The sequence below is a fragment of the Pogona vitticeps genome, chromosome 15 (genome assembly GCF_051106095.1).
Source record: "Pogona vitticeps strain Pit_001003342236 chromosome 15, PviZW2.1, whole genome shotgun sequence".
Classification (NCBI taxonomy): Eukaryota; Metazoa; Chordata; class Lepidosauria; order Squamata; family Agamidae; genus Pogona; species Pogona vitticeps.
In genome coordinates, this window is record NC_135797.1 from 7,848,927 (window position 1) to 7,866,076 (window position 17,150).

The following is a 17,150-nucleotide window of genomic DNA, read 5'->3' on the forward strand; positions in this document are numbered from 1 at the left end:
TTCAGGAAGGGGCAGATCTAGATGTCACATGAAGAGCAGATCTCAATTGATCCCAGGAAAGCAATGAAGCCAGCAGAGTGAATTTACTTTCCTCATCCCGGCTACAAAGATTCTCTAAAAATCTTCCTTGTCGAAAGGTAAAAGTATAGAATATGCATATGATTTATAAGAAATGTAAAATTGTGTGGGTTTTTTTGCTGCTAATAAGACATTGCAAAATAGTACACAGAATATTATTTGTGTTTGTGTTAAGTATTTGTCACTTGCCATAACTCCAGGAGGAGGTACCAGAGGGTATCTCAGTTACATAAGAACGTAAGAGCCTAGGAAGAGCCCTCCTGGATCAGGCCAAGGGCCCATCGCACCCAGCTTCCTGTCTCTCTCCGTGGTCCCTCCAGATGCCTCTGGGAGCATCTCAGATACGAGATCCTTGTCTCCTGATCCCACCCCCAAATCTGGCATTTCGAGGGGCCTTCCTTCGAAGCCTGGAGATTATACATCCCCATCGTGGCTTGTCACTTGGGATGGGATTTTCCTCCAGAATCCTGCCCCATCCGATTTTCAAGGCATCTAAGCCAGATGCCACCACCACTACATCCTGTGGCAGGGAGTTCCACAGAAACCAGTTTTTTATTCCTTTAATTTTAATCTTTTGGATTAACCCTAGCACCATTCCTGGTGTTTCACCATTTAAACCTCACACCATCGGTGCCCACCAAATCCCCGAAATCGGGGTTGGGTTCCCCTTCACTCCACAAAGGAGGTTGTTTTTGAAAAGGGAAAGACAGCTATGAAAAGCTAAAAAGGAAGCAGCCCACCTTGAAATTGCACTGACGACACATCCACACCAAATTCGTAGAGGAATTCAAACCCATTAAGGTACTATTGTTCAATTTGGGAAGTGAGGTCTGCCTTCCACATAGCCCGGCATGTCTATAAATTCTCTAGAATTAGGTTTTCTATGTAATTCCTCACCGCGGCTCCGGCTTGAAGGATCCTCCCGCTGAGGAATGAATATTCCAGCGCTCCTCCGAGTGCCTGGATCTGTATGTGGTCGGTTGTGGATTGTGCTGGTTTGCACTTTGCCTTTTTCCTGGAATATGACCATGTTCAGAGTTAGTCCATGTAGATCTGGAGAAATGGTGTGTTGTCTTTTTTGGCCCACAGCTCCCAACCCCACACAGCCATTGGCCATCCTGATCAAGGCCTTCAGGGAGCGACGGGCCAAAAAACCAACTTGCCCAAACTATACTCATGAAGAGTATCCAGTATAGCTAGTGATGCACATCCAGAAATCTACTTTGCTGCCTCTGTGAAGGATCAGACCCAACCTATTCTTGGTGGGGAAAGGCCCTTTTCTTTCCTCCCGCCAGAAGGAGGGCTGAGGGCTGTGCTTGCTTATTTGCTGTTCACCAAGAGCACTTTCTGGTTGGATTAGGCTAAAGACGTTTAGAGGCAGATTTTGGACGGTACCCACGAGAATACAGATAACTCTCAGAAATTCCCTATCCAAGCCATTTTGTGAATGTCTGAGAAATTAATCGCATGCTGGTCTGTTAGCCTTGTTTGGTCAAAAGTTCCACCAATGGAAGTGTAGACTGAAAAAAATTCAAAAGCCGAAATGGGGAATGGAGGAATCTGGAGGGGTCAGGGTTGAAAAATTGTCTTAGGAGGAGTACGTAGGGCCTTAGTTCCACACTAGAGATGGGGGTTTTCGCAGTTGTACAGTGGTGCCTCACATTTTTAATTGCCCCGTTTAACGATGAAACCGCATTTCGATGAACTTTTTAATGATCGCTTTTGCAATCGCAAAATGATATTTCCTATGGGGGAATTTCACTTTGCAATTATCGGTTCCCTGCTTTGGGAACCGATTCTTCGCAAAACGATGATTTTCCAACTGTTGATTGGCACTTTCAAAATGGCCATGGGGTAAACAAAATGCTCCCCCGCTTTTTTCTGGGACGGTTTCCTCGCTGCACAGGCACCGAAAATGGCTGACATACTTACTTGATCAACAGTGACCGAATGATGAGAGGGTGAAGGAGGGGGAACAGCATTTCCCAAGGTCTCTGTAAATTCAAGAGAAAAACCTTTTAATATTTGATTCGTTTTTCTTTCCCAAGATACCCCCACTTGAAAAGAATATGAAAAAAACTGATTTATTCTATCCAATCTGTTTAACTATCATTGAGAAATTTGGGAAGGAACTGTTTAAGGAAGATGGAAACATCTGTACGGAATGGAAAAGAAAACCTCGAAGCCTGACCCCATAACCAACAGGGTCTGTCCTCTGAGGAGTCCAAGGGCCCTTCCTCCTCCTCCTCCTCCTCCTCCTCAGACTTCCACTCCTTGGATATAGCAAGGTTCCTGAAACACATCTCCCCTTTCACGAGAGACGGCAAGGGACACGCAGAGAAATCCTGCCGCTCTTTCTGATTGGAAATATAATTCTCCTACTACTCAGATCAGGGGTATTGGCGAGACTTCTTATTATTTCCACTTCCCTCCCCCTTGGAGACACGCAGGATGGATCCACAACCATGACTGATCTCAGATACTACGAGGATTCCTCATCCCATCCCACTCCTTTTCCAAGAGAGAAGGTAAGCAAGGCAGGAAAGATCCCACAACCATCCCTGATTCAAGACAGCAATGGGATTGCAACTAGAGATGGGGGCATCCAGGTATCCATATAGAAATAAGAATAGCCCCGCACAGGTGGACATCATGAGGGTCCGGCCCCCGGGGGCCAGACTGTCCATTCACCTGTCCATTGCTGTTGCGGGATCCACCGTCCCTTCCAATTGCTCCAGAGGAGGTGAGTGGACGGGCAGGTACAAGGGGGGCGGACCCTCGTTATGTCTACCTGTGCGTATACGAATACGAATACCCCCCATCTCTAATTACAAATGTTATCTCTGGTTGCGTTTCCCGTGTGGAACAAAAGTGAGCCAGGAGGATATTTTATTCTTATTTACAACCTGAACGATGGAGAATGGCCACAGGATTCCACCAGGACCACTCAGTCACGTTTCCCATCAGCAACACAAGTGTGGGAGGGAGAAATCCCGTTGTTCGCCTGCTGTTATCCTAAATATGGGAGTAATAAGGCCTTCCTGGCGGAGAAGAAAGCTTGGAGGCTCAACCACCCCTCCGTAAGGAGAAGGGGAATGGTTTTTTGGGAAAGGGCAGATCTAGATGTCAGATGAAGAGCAGAGCTCAATTGATCCCAGGAAAGCAATCAAGCCAGCAGAGTTAATTTACTTTCCTCCTCCCGGCTACAAAGACTCTCTAAAAATCTTCCTTGTCCAAAGGTAAAAGTACAGAATATGCGTACAGTTTATAAGAAATATAAAGTTGTTTTTTGTTTGCTGCTAATAAGGCACTGTAAAATACTACACAGCCATAAATTTCTATAACTTCTCTGGAATTAGAGTTTCTATGTAATTTCTCACCGTGCCCCTGTTTTGAATGATCCTGGCACGGAGGGCTGCACGTTCCAGAGACCATCCCAAGACTTCGATGGGTAGAGAATAGAAGTAGGAGTTTAGTTGTTGAAGCATTGCCTTGGACCTGGAATATGACCATAGTAAAAATTAGTCCATGTAGATCTGGGGAAATTATTATTATTATTATTATTATTATTATTATTATTATTATTATTATTATTATTATTATTATTATTATTATTATTATTATTATTATTATTATTATTATTATTATTATTATTATTATTATTATTATTATTATTATTATTATTATTATTATTATTATTGCCCATAGCTCCCAACCCCACAAAGCCTTTGGCCATCCTTTGCTTTTATTTATTGTTTTGACCACTTTGGTCATCCAACTTCCACCAATTTAAAACATAAGTACAAATAATAATAGATACACAAACATAGTGCCAGCTGACCAGATACAATGCTAGCAGATTTAAAAGTACAGAAACAAATACTCATGGTCTCCAAAATGCTGGGTTAAAAACAAAATACAAAAAGATTAAATGTAATTTCACTATTAAAAACTAAGTCATTTCATGTGGGTCTTCAGATGAGGTAATTAAAACTGTGATATCGTTTCTGTTGGATTTCCCCCCTTAAAATACTGATGTGTCTCAAAAATGCTGGCTGTATGTCTGTTGAATTGATTTTTGTTCAATTTTTAGCCAAACATTGAGTCAATGCACAAAACCAATCACAAATCAACAAAACTGCATCTTCATAACCATATATAACAAGTTCCAACATGGCTTCTGTCTGTTTTTTTGTTTGTTATACTTTGTATCCCAAAGTGGACTTGACAGCAAGGGCTTTCCTGGCTGGAAGCGTTTGCAAAATTATGGTCTAAATGGGGGAATTTCACTTTCTGATGATCGGTTCCCTGCTTCGGGAACGTATTCTTCGCAAAACGATGTTTTTCTAACAGCTGATCGGCGGTTACAAATTGGCCGCCGCCCCCGCTTTGTTTAGGGACAGATTCCTCGCTATACGGGCAGTGAAAATGGCCGCCATATGGAGGATTTTCACTGGATGGTGAGTTTTTACCCCATTGGAACGCATTGAACGGGTTTCAATGCGTTTCAATGGGGTTTTTTATTTCGCTTTATGATGTTTTCGCTTAACAGCGATTTTCCTGGAACGGATTATTGTCGTTAAGCGAGGCACCACTGTATTTGACTTAAGCAAACCTGCAAAACAGAAACAAAACGAAACAAAAAACTCCAGCTGAGAGGAGAAGGGCTAAGAGTCATTTCCTTAAGATTTTTAAGAGCTGTTTTTGGATAGAGCTGATTTCCAAAGTGGGTTTGCGGCAGCTTGCCAGCATGAGAAGTTTCAATTTAACAGTAATCTATTAAAGCAAAGAGGAGAAAAGACCTATCAGAAGAGAACATTTTATAGGTTTTAAACAGTTTCTTCATGGTTTCTGAAATATTTCTGACACATTTCTTTAAAAGGTGCTTATTTCTTGAAAGAGAAAAGAAATGAGATTTTACGATGTTTAGAATGAGTATGGAGAGAAAGCTCAGTCCCATTTGGATTCAAGAGGCACAAGGGCACCAAAGAGCAGAAAAGAGGGGAGGAGCGAAGACTCGGTCTTCACAATCCCATCAGGCAACCTACCAATTTGCAGGATTTGTGCTCTCTCCCTTCCGGTGCTGAAGCTGTGCTACGGACTAAATGACGACACCAATTCTCCTTACCTGGTGGCATGTTTTCGGTAGAATACAGGGTGCGTAGTAACACTGCCCCTGTTGACAATCTTGTACGGCTCCATAGACAAGAACGACAACATCCATCAGTGGATCATAAATGTCACATTTTTCGTAGTTTGGGACATCCATCAGATATATGTTAGAATAGTGAGCACACAGCTTGTATGTCCAATCCTGCAAGACAAAACCACGGAATTTCATCTATGTAATCAGTTATACCAACTGCAGTATGAAAACACTGATCCGTGATTCATTTTCTTAAGAAAAGAAGCTTAGAAAATAGTGAAAGGGAACTGTATATCTTCGTTTATTCAAAGTCTCATATTTTCAAATTCTATAATTTATGTTCAGCATTTAAATTCAGAAGCTCAGTATTTTCCATTCTAAGGACGACACACAACATTATCTTGACCTAGGAAAGATTTTTTTAAAAAAATCTGGTTATATTTTGATGCTTACTTTTTCATATTTTCACACGTGACAATACAAGACTTTCGTAAATGATGACACCGTATCCTTTTATCTTTATTAGTAATTTCTTTGGCCATTTTTCCTAAGAAAGTAAGTTATAGGCCTAAATATTCAGTACAAGCAGACTGTTAAAATTTCTGAACATATTCTGCCCACTTAAATTATATTCTCTGACATTTTCTTAAGTCTTCTCTTCACAAAGTATTACAAACAGAAACCATTTGCAATTTGAATGTAATCAAGTCTTTACAAACTACCGTAACTCACCTAATTCACCTCATACCACCAGACTCAATATGGACATCTGCCATTAATTTTGAAGAATCTAACCTGCAGTTTTTTCTGCACTGTCCAAGAAAGATGATTTCCAGCCGGATGAAGTAGGATTTTATCCATGAAAGCTTGCAATTTGTATGATTTTTAGTGCTTCAATAAAGGTATCACTTTATTCTTGCATTTGAGGAATTTAGTCAAATTTCAATCACAACTACAACACTACTTTAATGCACATCCATTTGAATGTGTAACAACCGTTTACCCAAATTATTTGCTTATAAATCCCACCTTTATATGATTTAGAATTATCATTCCTTTTTCAGTACTGAAGAAAAAAAGCATGCATATTTTTCTATCTTCCATATATAGCACCGGCATGTCAATTTTAAGCATTGGTAGGAGAGCCTTTGGAAGCAGCTAAACATGTATGCAGGAGGAAAAACAATCTCTTCAGCTCTGGAACATTCCAGAAATAACTCTATGAAGGTGCAGGACCCAGAGGTGTACGTCACGGAGAGCACAAAGAAGAAGCAGTGATTTCATTTGGGGCAGTGATTGCCCCCAGACTATGGAATGCTCTCCCGACTGAGATTCGTCTGGCGCCGACACTGATGACATTTCGGCGCCAGGTCAAAACCTTCCTGTTCCAAATGGCTTTTTAACTGAAATAATATCAGCTGTAGGTCTGATGGCAATTTTTAGAATATATATTTAATTGCATTTTAATTATTTTGCCCTTTTATTTTGCCTTTTTATTGTATTTTAAATGCTGTAAGCCGCCCAGAGACCTTCGGGTAGTGTGGGCGGCATATAAGTTAAATAAATAAATAAATGAATAAATAAATAAATTTCCTTCTACCTGACAGATGGGAGATCTGGGGGTTTTTTTGTTAGTGCTACAATAGCAGAATTGTGTTGATGGTAAGCAAATACAGTGGTGCCTCGCTTAACGAGTGCACCGTATAACGACAAAATCGCATAGCGATCTCTTTTTTGATTGCTAATGTGATCGCTTACCAATGGCCTCTATGCCCAAAACTCGCATTGCGAAGATCGGTAAGCGCTTACCGAGGGCGCGAAAATGGCGGCGCTATGAGGAAACTTCACTTAACTGTGGCTATAGAAGCCATTGGAACGCATTAAACTAAGTTTAATGCATTCCAATGGCATTTTGCGTCCTGTTTAGCGATGTTTCCTCATAGCGACGGTTAATCCGGAACAGATTAACCTCGCTATGCGGGGCACCACTGTAATGAATTAATTCAGTTTCTTGTCCTCAACCTGTTTCAGTATTGTAAATTGATTCCAACCATTTCTTCTAACCCGCTCTGACCATTCTGGAGCCCTAATGAGCAACCATTGTTTATCAACACACAAGGATACTCTCATCTCTTCGTTTCATGCATACATCTAAATATTATCTGCTATCCCTCTATTTAAATCCATATTCCATTTTCAGTTATATTCTTACGTGTATATATAGTTTCAACATCTTATCATTTGTTTACCTGCAGCCATAAACTATTGGCTCACATTTGTGTTTCTTTTCTCAAGCTCTCAATTTCTCTTCAACCAAATGCCCTAACGGAATGACTTAAACAGAATCATTTACTCTTTTTTTTAAAACAATTTCCAAAGAAGTAGCTGGGTTAGTCTGTCTCAGCACGTTGTCAAAAGTAAAGGTGAACTGAATTCCCACCAATATGTAGGTCAAAAACTGAATCCTACCCACCTGGTTCGGAAGGGCTTCCTTAAGTGTTTTGATTCCAACATCAACTGCAATTTTCAGCCATATTTTTTCTTCTAAGCTGGGCGGTCCTAAAAATGCATCAAAAGCTTCCAGCAAATCATTCAATGGGATAAAACACGTCTAGAAAAAAAAAGCAAAGACATGCAAAATAATAAACTCTTATTAACATTTATTATAGTACTGTGTTAGCGTATTTCTAAACATTACGAATTACACAAAAGTTGCCAAATTCTGCAAAAGAAGTGGTGAAATTTTCAGTGCCACTCAATTTTTTTTGTATGCTTCATTTAAAGTGTATACTACCTGAGGAAAAAGATACACGTCTGTCTTTCAACTTAATTTACAAGTGATTGTGATGAGATGGGATATGTGATTAAAATCTTATATTGAATATGGGTTTTGTAATTAAGAAATGTGCAAGAGAGGTTCCATCTTGTTTCTCTGCATAAAGGATCTTTGCTATGCTGACAGGGTGTTTAGTAGTGACAGCTGGGAAAATACTTTGGTGCGAGCAGGAGAAAGAAACTTTGTGATAAGATAGATGGGTATTGTTGTGACTCGTGGCCAAACCACAGAAACCCAAATAATATCTGTTACCCATGAGAAAGAAGGTCAGGTGGTACAATAGGACTGTCTGGCTAACCACGGATTTTTTTTGGATGACATCGTGGGAAGGAGCAGATAAGGACTTACCAGTTACTCTTGAAAAAGGAACTTTTACCTATGGACAATGTCATTCGTGACTCACTCTAATGTCTCTCATGGCCTACTCGTATGGATTACTCATACACACACACAGGGAATATTCTTGTCTCTTTCATGGACTATTTCTATGGACTATTCCTATGGACTATTCTCGTGGATTATTTCTAGGACAATGGGATATTTTCTTTTACAGGATTTTTCCTTTTGTACAGGATTTTCATTTACAGGATAATGAAGGACTCTGGACTTTTTCTTGCCTGATTGGATTATTTTGTTTTTCCTGGTGTATTACCTTATTGGAACTGTTTTTATTCTTTTTCTTGACTTTTTGAATTATTTTAATGTTTTTGGACATTTATATATTGTTCATGTTTTCTTTGCCTCACTACGGCTTTGTAATTAACCAGCATAATGCTTATTCGTTTGCTTTTGCATAATTTGACTTTTTTCTTTAAGGAACTTACTTTCTCTTTAATAAAATAATGATTATAAAAATCAATTGGTTCCCTGAACAGTAAACTTGTCATAGGTCATCTGATGGTGCTTGCCTCGGCCTTGCATAATTAAGGAGTCCTGCCTGTGGTGCATAGTAAGTCTTATTAGGGCAGGCTTGTAAGATGGAGAGTTGTACACGCCTAGCTGAGCTCTGGGACTCTCTCAGCACATTTTAGGGTGTCCAATCTCCTGATTACTCTCCGTCCGACCGGTCAAGCATCCTTTCGGGGAGCTGATCGCTGACAGTGATAAACATTTCTTTCATGCTGGGCACAGTTTCACCTGCGGATTTGTGCTGCAGTAGCTGTGGAAAGACTCCAAAGAGAAAAGCAAGATGATACAACTGGAATGGAGGAGAATGGAATAAAATAAAAATTCTGGAAGGTCAGCAGAAGGCTTTAAAAACAGGATGGGAAATGGATTTGGGGCAAGAATTAAAAGAAGAAGTATGGGAGAATATATGGAGGTAAGAGCATGTTTAAAAATATGCCGGTAGGAATAAAGGACCCCTTCATGGATTGCTGCCTTGTCGTGGCGAAGGGGCTTGAGTAACTCAGAGGAGCTATGGGCTATGCCGTGCAGGGACACCCAAGACGGACAGGACACAATGGAGAGTTCCAACTAAACGCAATCCGCCTGGAGTAGGAAATGGCAATGCCACTCCAGTATCTTTGCCAAGAACGCTCCATGATCAGAAACAAAAGGCTAAAAGATATGATGCTGGAAGATGGGCCCCTCAGGTCGAAAGGCGTCCAACATGCTACTGAGGAAGAGCGAAGGACAAGTACAAGTAGCTCCAGAGCTAATGCAGTGGTTGTGCCAAAGCCGAAAGGATGCTCAGCTGTGGACGTGCCTGGAAGTGAAAGGAAAGTCCAATGCTGCAAAGAAAAATACTGCATAGGAACCTGGAATGTAAGATCTATGAACCCTGTGAAGCTGGAGGTGGTCAAACAGGAGATAGCAAGAATAAACATTGACATCCTGGGCATCAGTGAATTAAAATGGACAGGAATGGGCGAATTCAGCTCAGATGATTAACATATCTACTACTGTGGGCAAGAATCCTGTAGAAGGAATGGAGTGGCCCTCATAGTCAACAAAAGAGTGGGAAAAGCTGTGATGGGATACAATCTCAAAAATTATAGAATTATGTCAATACGAATCCAAGGCAGACCTTTCAACATCACAATAATCCAAGTTTATGCACCAACCACCATTGCTGAGGAGACTGAAATTGAACAATTTTATGAAGATTTACAACACCTTCTAGAACTGACACCAAAGAAAGATGTTCTTCTCATTCTAGGGGACTGGAATGCTAAAGTAGGGAGCCAAGAGATAAAAGGAACAACAGGGAAGTTTGGCCTTGGAGTTCAAAACAAAGCAGGGAAAAGGCTCATAGAGTTTTGTCAAGAGAACAAGCTGGTAATCACAAACACTCTTTTCCAACAACACAAGAGGTGACTCTATACATGGAAATCACCAGATGGGCAATATCGAAATCAGATTGATTATATTCTCTGCAGCCAAAGATGGAGAAGCTCTATACAGTCAGCAAAAACAAGACCTGGAGCTGACTGCGGTTCTGATCATCAGCTTCTCATAGCAAAATTCAAGCTTAGACTGAAGAGAGTAGGAAAAACCACTGGACTACTCAGGTATAATCTTAACCAAATCCTTATGAATATTCAGTGGAAGTAAAGAACAGATTTAAGGAACTCGATTTGGTGGACAGAGTGCCTGAAGAACTATGGATAGAGGCTCGTAACATTGTCCAGGAGGCAGCAACAAAAACCATCCCAAAGAAAAGGAAATGCAAGAAAGCAAAGTGGCTGTCCAACGAAGCCTTAGAAACAGCAGAGAGGAGAAGAGAAACAAAATGCAAGGGAGATAGGGAAAGTTACAGAAAATGGAATGCAGACTTCCAAAGAATAGCAAGGAGAGACAAGAGGGCCTTCCTAAATGAACAATGCAAGGAAATAGAAGAAAATAACAGAAAAGGAAAAACCAGAGATCTGTTCAGGAAAATTGGAGATATTAGAGGAACATTTTGTGCAAAGATGAACATGATTAAGGACAAAGTGGGAGGGACCTAACAGAAGCAGAAGACATCAAGAAGAAGTGGCAAGAATATATAGAGGAATTATATCAGAAAGATCTGGATATCCCGGACAACCCAGAAATATAGTTGCTGACCTTGAGCCAGACATCCTGGAGAGTGAATCTAGTGGACCTTAGAAAGCCTGTCCTGAGCATACTCATGTACTACAGTGAGTCCTGGACCCTCTGTGCACAGCAGGAAAGGAAGCTGAACACATTCCATATGTGTTGCCTCCGATGGATTTTTGGTATCACCTGGCAGGACAAAGTTCCAAATAGAGTAGTCCTAGAACGAGCTGGAAATTTTAGCATATATACATTACTGAAACAGTGACGTCTACGTTGACTTGGGCATGTCCTGAGTGTGACAAACCCAGACCTACTGGGATCTGCCACACTTTCACTAAGCTGCCACCAACCATTCCCTGTAAGAAGTCACACAGACCAGGGATGGATTTTTGAACAATAAAAAGAATAAGGTTTATTTTAAATACACACAGGGAAAAATAAAACAATCAGGTGAATAAGATAAAGTAACGTGGCTTATTCTCACTCATACAAGCATACAGTTTGGTTCACACAGAACCCTTAACTTGAAGCACAGACCCTGAACCTATCAGTTCTGGCTACCCAACAGACACCTGAACCTATCAGGTTGGTACTCTGACACACAGTAGTACCCTGTCTGACACACAGACTCCCACAACAGCTTCCTCTTCCCAGCTGCTGCTTCGTCACATCCCAGTGTCTCACAGCATCATCTCTCTCACCACACAGGCATCACATATATATACAGTACAGCCCCTCCTCCTGATGTCCCGCCTTCCACTCCCCATAGGATGGAACTTTCCCTCCAAACCCATGACAGACAGGTAACATCAGTGCTGTATGTAACACCTCCCCTCTTTATAAGTTGTTTTGTAGGGGGAAAGCTAACGTGCTTTTCACCAAAAAACAACCTGTATAAAATACACAACAACAGTTATACATACCATATTATACTTACTCATACTTACATTCTAAGTTAACCATAGCAATTAGGCATTTAAACATTTACCATATACATTACATCAATTTACCTTTATTCATACAAACCAAATTCAAAACCAGGTACATTTACTTTTTGTCAACATATATACACATAGTCCATGTTCTTTCGCCGTCTTCATTCTTCAGGTCTTCTTGATAAGGCGTCAGCAACACAGTTCACTGACCCTCTGACCACCTTCACTTCAAAGTCATAGTCCTGTAGGTTTAAAGCCCACCTCATAAGTGTGCTATTGTGGGTTTTCATTGTCTTTAACCATTGCAGTGGTGAATGGTCAGTACACAGAATAAAATGTCTTCCCCAGATGTAAGGTTTGGCCTTCTGGATCGCGTAGACTATGGCCAAACACTCCTTCTCCACGGTTGCCAAATGTCTCTCACCTTTTTGAAGTTTCCTACTCAGGTAGGACACTGGATGCTGGTCACCATTCTCATCCTCCTGGCACAGAACTGCTCCTACGCCGCTGTTAGACGCATCGGTGTAGATGATGAACTCCCGGTCGAAGTCTGGAGCACGCAGGACAGGATAGTTGATTAACGCCTCCTTCAACCTCTGGAACGCCGCCTCACAGTCGCTGGTCCACGGGATGCGGTCATCAGCCTTCTTCCTCGTCAGATCGGTCAGCGGAGCCGCAATCTCGCTAAACCTCGGGATGAACTTTCTGTAGTAGCCCACCAACCCAAGAAATGATTTGACCTTTTTCTTGGTGTTGGGTCTAGGCCAATCACGAACTGCTTCTATTTTGGCCTCCAGGGGTTTTATCATTCCTCCCCCTACCATGTGACCCAAGTATTTTATTTCTGGGCTACCCAGCTGACACTTGCTGGCCTTTACTGTTAGCCCTGCTGCACTTAACCTCTGCAGCACTAACTCCAGGTGTATCAGGTGATCTTCCCAGGTATTACTGAAGATCCCTATGTCGTCAATGTAGGCCACTGTAAAGTCACTGAGCCCTGCCAAGGTCTGGTCCATCAGCCTTTGGAATGTGGCTGGTGCATTTCTGAGACCAAAGCTCAGGACTCGAAACTCATAGAGACCAAAAGGGCTGCAAAAGGCAGTTTTTTCTTGATCCCTGGGATCAATTCTTAATTGCCAATATCCCTTTACCAGGTCCAATGATGAGATGAACCGACAACCCCCTATGGTTTCAATCAGGTTGTCTAGCCTGGGCATTGGGTAGGCATCAGGAGTGGTTACACGGTTTAATTTCCTGTAATCAACACAAAACCTAATGCTCCCATCAGGCTTGTCCACAAGGACTATCGGAGAGGACCAAGGACTAGAAGAGGGGACGATTATGTTCTCCCTCAGCATCTCGTCCAGCTCCTTCCGCACCTTGTCCCTATAGGGTCCCGTTACTCGGTATGGGGATACTGCCTGCGGGGGTGCATCCCCTGTGTGGATCCGATGCATCACTCCCTTCACTATCCCTGGCTTGTTGGAAAACACCTGTTGATATTTACTAAGCAGCATTTTTAGTTCTTGCTGCTGGTCTTGGGTGAGTGCAGGACTGATCTTTACCTCCTCTGGGTTGTATTTTACTTCCCCTCTACCCTCCCAGAAGGGTAATTCAGCTTCCTCACTCTCAGCTGCTTTTATCGCAAATAGAACCCTCTGTTCCCCTCTGTAGTAGGGTTTTAGGGCATTCACATGAACCACCCTCCTTGCTTGGTTCTCCTCCTGCTCTATTAGGTAGTTCAGGTCTGACATCTTGGAAATGACCCTATATGGTCCTGCCCATCTGAGCTGCAGTTTATTCTCTCTGCAGGGCCTAAGCCAAAGCACTTCCTCCCCTGGGTCAAAGTGCCTCTCTCTAGCTTTGTGGTCATACCATGTTTTCTGTCTGACCTTCTGAGCTTGCAGGTTTTCTGCTGCCAGCTCTAGATTTCTCTTTAGGTCATTCATCAGGGTGTCGATGTATGTCACAACGTCTTGTGGGTCATCCTGGGTGATCTGCTCCCAATCTTGCTTGATCAAATCAAGGGGCCCTTTCACCCCTAAGTGTGCAGCAAACATGTCAGCGTGACCCCTTTGTAAGATCATGGGGCGATACTTTTCAGGTACCACCAGCTGACTTCTGATCCCCTCTCCCCCTTTTGAGATATTCCTCAGGGTCTCTCTATATAAAACCCCCTTTTCCTCCAGAAATCTCACTGGGGTTTCAGGTGTTAGCTGGGCGTCAGTCACCTGTTCAAAACACTTTTGGAGAGTGGCGTCTGCCTTTTGCTCCTGTCCAAATCTGCTGTCTGTGGTTAAGGTTTCCACCACAGCTTCTGAACTCCCCTCTGCTTCCGTCTCTGGCTCATCATTACCCCCCTGAACTGTCCCCGTGGTGTCTTGTGAGCGTGTAATCACTAGCACCCGTTTCACATGTTCAGCCAGGTCATTTCCCACGAGCACGGCTGCTGGCAGAGTCGATGAAATCGCTAGCCGCCAATCTCCCCTCCAGCCTTGAAAGTTGACAGGTACCTCTGCTACTGGCAGAGAGATTACCTGCCCCTCAATCCCTGCCACCTTCATGCTCTCATTTGGGATTATATACTCCCTAGGAATGATATCTGGATGGCACAGGGTTACCTGGGAACAAGTGTCCCGCAGCCCCCTATACTGACGGTCAAGTATTCCTACGTCCACCCCGGCTGTCTCAAACAATTGAGAATCTGTTTTCACCAGCAAGCAGCGCTTTACCTCTATAAGAGGACCATTTTCCTCAGCCTGATCAGCAGAGGTAGCTGTTCCAGACTGAGTAGCCATGGCAACAGGCTCCCTTAGCGACACTGAGTCTTGCTCTTTCTGGACACAGAACACAGCTTTTGGCTTGGTCCCACTAGAATTCTGAGGCACCATTCCTTTTAGCTGCTTCAATTTCTCACACTCTGAGATTAGATGACCCTTTCCCTGACAGAAATAACATTTTCTGGTGTATTTTGATTCTCTCTCATCTTGTTTTGGTTTTCCCTCCAAAATCTGAGGTCTTAGTTTCATGTCTGAGGGCTTCCCTTCACCATGGGCCCCTCCCCCTTGCTGGCTTTTCCCTGGTCCCTGAGAGTACTTGCTGTAGGTTTCTTTGGGTTTACCTACAGATTTCCCCTCACCCAAGGGCTTTCTTATTTGGGAAATAAAATCTGCGATCTCTGCGGCTTCTGCCACAGACCTCGGTTTCCTTTCCCTCACCTGGAATTTCAATTCCCCATGCAGGACTGAATAGAACTGTTCCAGCGCTATCAAATCTTTAAGCTGTTGAAAGTTCTCTGTCCCCTCCTGCGATAGCCATTTCTCAAGCAGCCTCACCAATTGGGCCCCCACCTGGGTAAATGTCTGTTCTGGTTTCTTGGTGAGGGACCTGAATCTTTGTCTCAGCTGCTCTGCATTTATCCCATGTCTGGCAAACACCAGTTTTTTAAACTCTGCAAAATCTTTCATCAGTTCCTCAGGCATCTCGGCATAAACCTCAGCCAGGCTACCACTGATTAAAGACCGCATGATGGTCATCTTCTCAGTTTCCCTCACTGAGAAGTCCACAAACGCTCTTTCCACTAAGGAAAAGAACACCTCAGGACAATCTCCCTTGTGGTACACAGGGAATTTCTTCAGGTCAGCTTTAGACAGTTGGCCTCCCTCAGAATCCCTATTGTTATTATTGTTCTGGTTCATCAGTTCCAGTTTTCTTAATTCAAACGCCATTCTCTCTCTCTCCATTCTTTCTTCCCTCTCCATTCTCTCTCTCTCTAATTTTTCCTCCACTTCAAATTGCCTCATCCTCAGTTCATGCTGTTGGACTATGAGCAATTTTCTGAGTTCTGGGTTCTGCTCTCCTGTGCTGTCACCCTGCACTGAGCCAAATTCATCCTCAGAACCTTGGTCAATCTGGGGGTCTTTCACTTCACTCATGTCTGCTATCTGGCTTCGAGTCAAGGGCATAATCCCCCCTCAGAACAGGCTGCTTTAAAAGTCAAGCCTCAAAATAAAACGACCACTTTTTTCCTTCTTGCCTCAGAACCAGCTCTCCCTAGAGATTGCTGCTGTTCTTCAGCACTAAACTTGCAACAGTATCGAGTCAGAGCCTACCCCCCTCTGCTGGGCCTCTCAGCTGGCAAGCTAGCTCACTGTTACTATGCAGTTTTGCCTCAGCTTTTTCCCGCCAAAACTAGGCTGCCTCAGAGCACCTTAATCTAAGTCTCCCCAGTTGGCACGTTCTTCTACTAGCGCACCTCCCCGTGAGGTACACCTAGAAGATTACCTACGCGCCTCAGACTGTCCCTGACTAGACCCCCCTTGCTCTGGGCACACTTGCCAAGGCTTTGCTGGACCGCTGGACAACTGGACCAGTCGTATCCCACACGCTGGACACCAATCAATGTGACAAACCCAGACCTACTGGGATATGTCACACAGTTACACTAAGCTGCCACCAACCATTCCCTGTAAGAAGTCACACAGACCAGGGATGGATTTTTGAACAATAAAAAGAATAAGGTTTATTTTAAATACACACAGGGAAAAATAAAACAATCAGGTGAATAAGATAAAGTAACGTGGCTTATTCTCACTCATACAAGCATACAGTTTGGTTCACACAGAACCCTTAACTTGAAGCACAGACCCTGAACCTATCAGTTCTGGCTACCCAACAGACACCTGAACCTATCAGGTTGGTACTCTGACACACAGTAGTACCCTGTCTGACACACAGACTCCCACAACAGCTTCCTCTTCCCAGCTGCTGCTTCGTCACATCCCAGTGTCTCACAGCATCATCTCTCTCACCACACAGGCATCACATATATATACAGTACAGCCCCTCCTCCTGATGTCCCGCCTTCCACTCCCCATAGGATGGAACTTTCCCTCCAAACCCATGACAGACAGGTAACATCAGTGCTGTATGTAACACTGAGAATGGCTGATGGTTGGATTCCAAAGGATCTCCTGTACAGAGAATTAGTGCAGGGAAATCGCCCCAGAGGGAGACCACAGCTGCGATACAAGGACATCTGCAAGCAGGATCTGAAGGTCTTAGGAATGGACCTCAACAAATGGGAAACCCTGACATCTGAGCATTCAGCCTGGAGGCAGGCAGTGCATCA

The 17,150-nt window shown here is 43.0% G+C and overlaps 1 protein-coding gene across 7 annotated transcripts in view; it reads right to left on the minus strand.

Moving 5' to 3' along the window:
- The window catches only part of LOC140702815 (solute carrier family 9 member C1-like), a 117,341-nt gene that overhangs the window by 33,062 nt on the left and 67,129 nt on the right, over positions 1-17,150 (minus strand). For 6 of the 7 annotated variants that reach the window (XM_078381985.1, XM_078381984.1, XM_078381983.1 and 3 more), the window contains exons 23-27: positions 7,698-7,835; positions 5,207-5,392; positions 3,459-3,576; positions 2,011-2,072; positions 976-1,093 (exon numbers count right to left, since the gene is read on the minus strand). In XM_078381985.1, coding sequence (XP_078238111.1) covers positions 976-1,093; positions 2,011-2,072; positions 3,459-3,576; positions 5,207-5,392; positions 7,698-7,835 — 622 coding nt within the window. The remainder of the gene's footprint in view (positions 1-975; positions 1,094-2,010; positions 2,073-3,458; positions 3,577-5,206; positions 5,393-7,697; positions 7,836-17,150) is intronic. The other variant, XM_078381982.1, reaches the window with a different exon arrangement.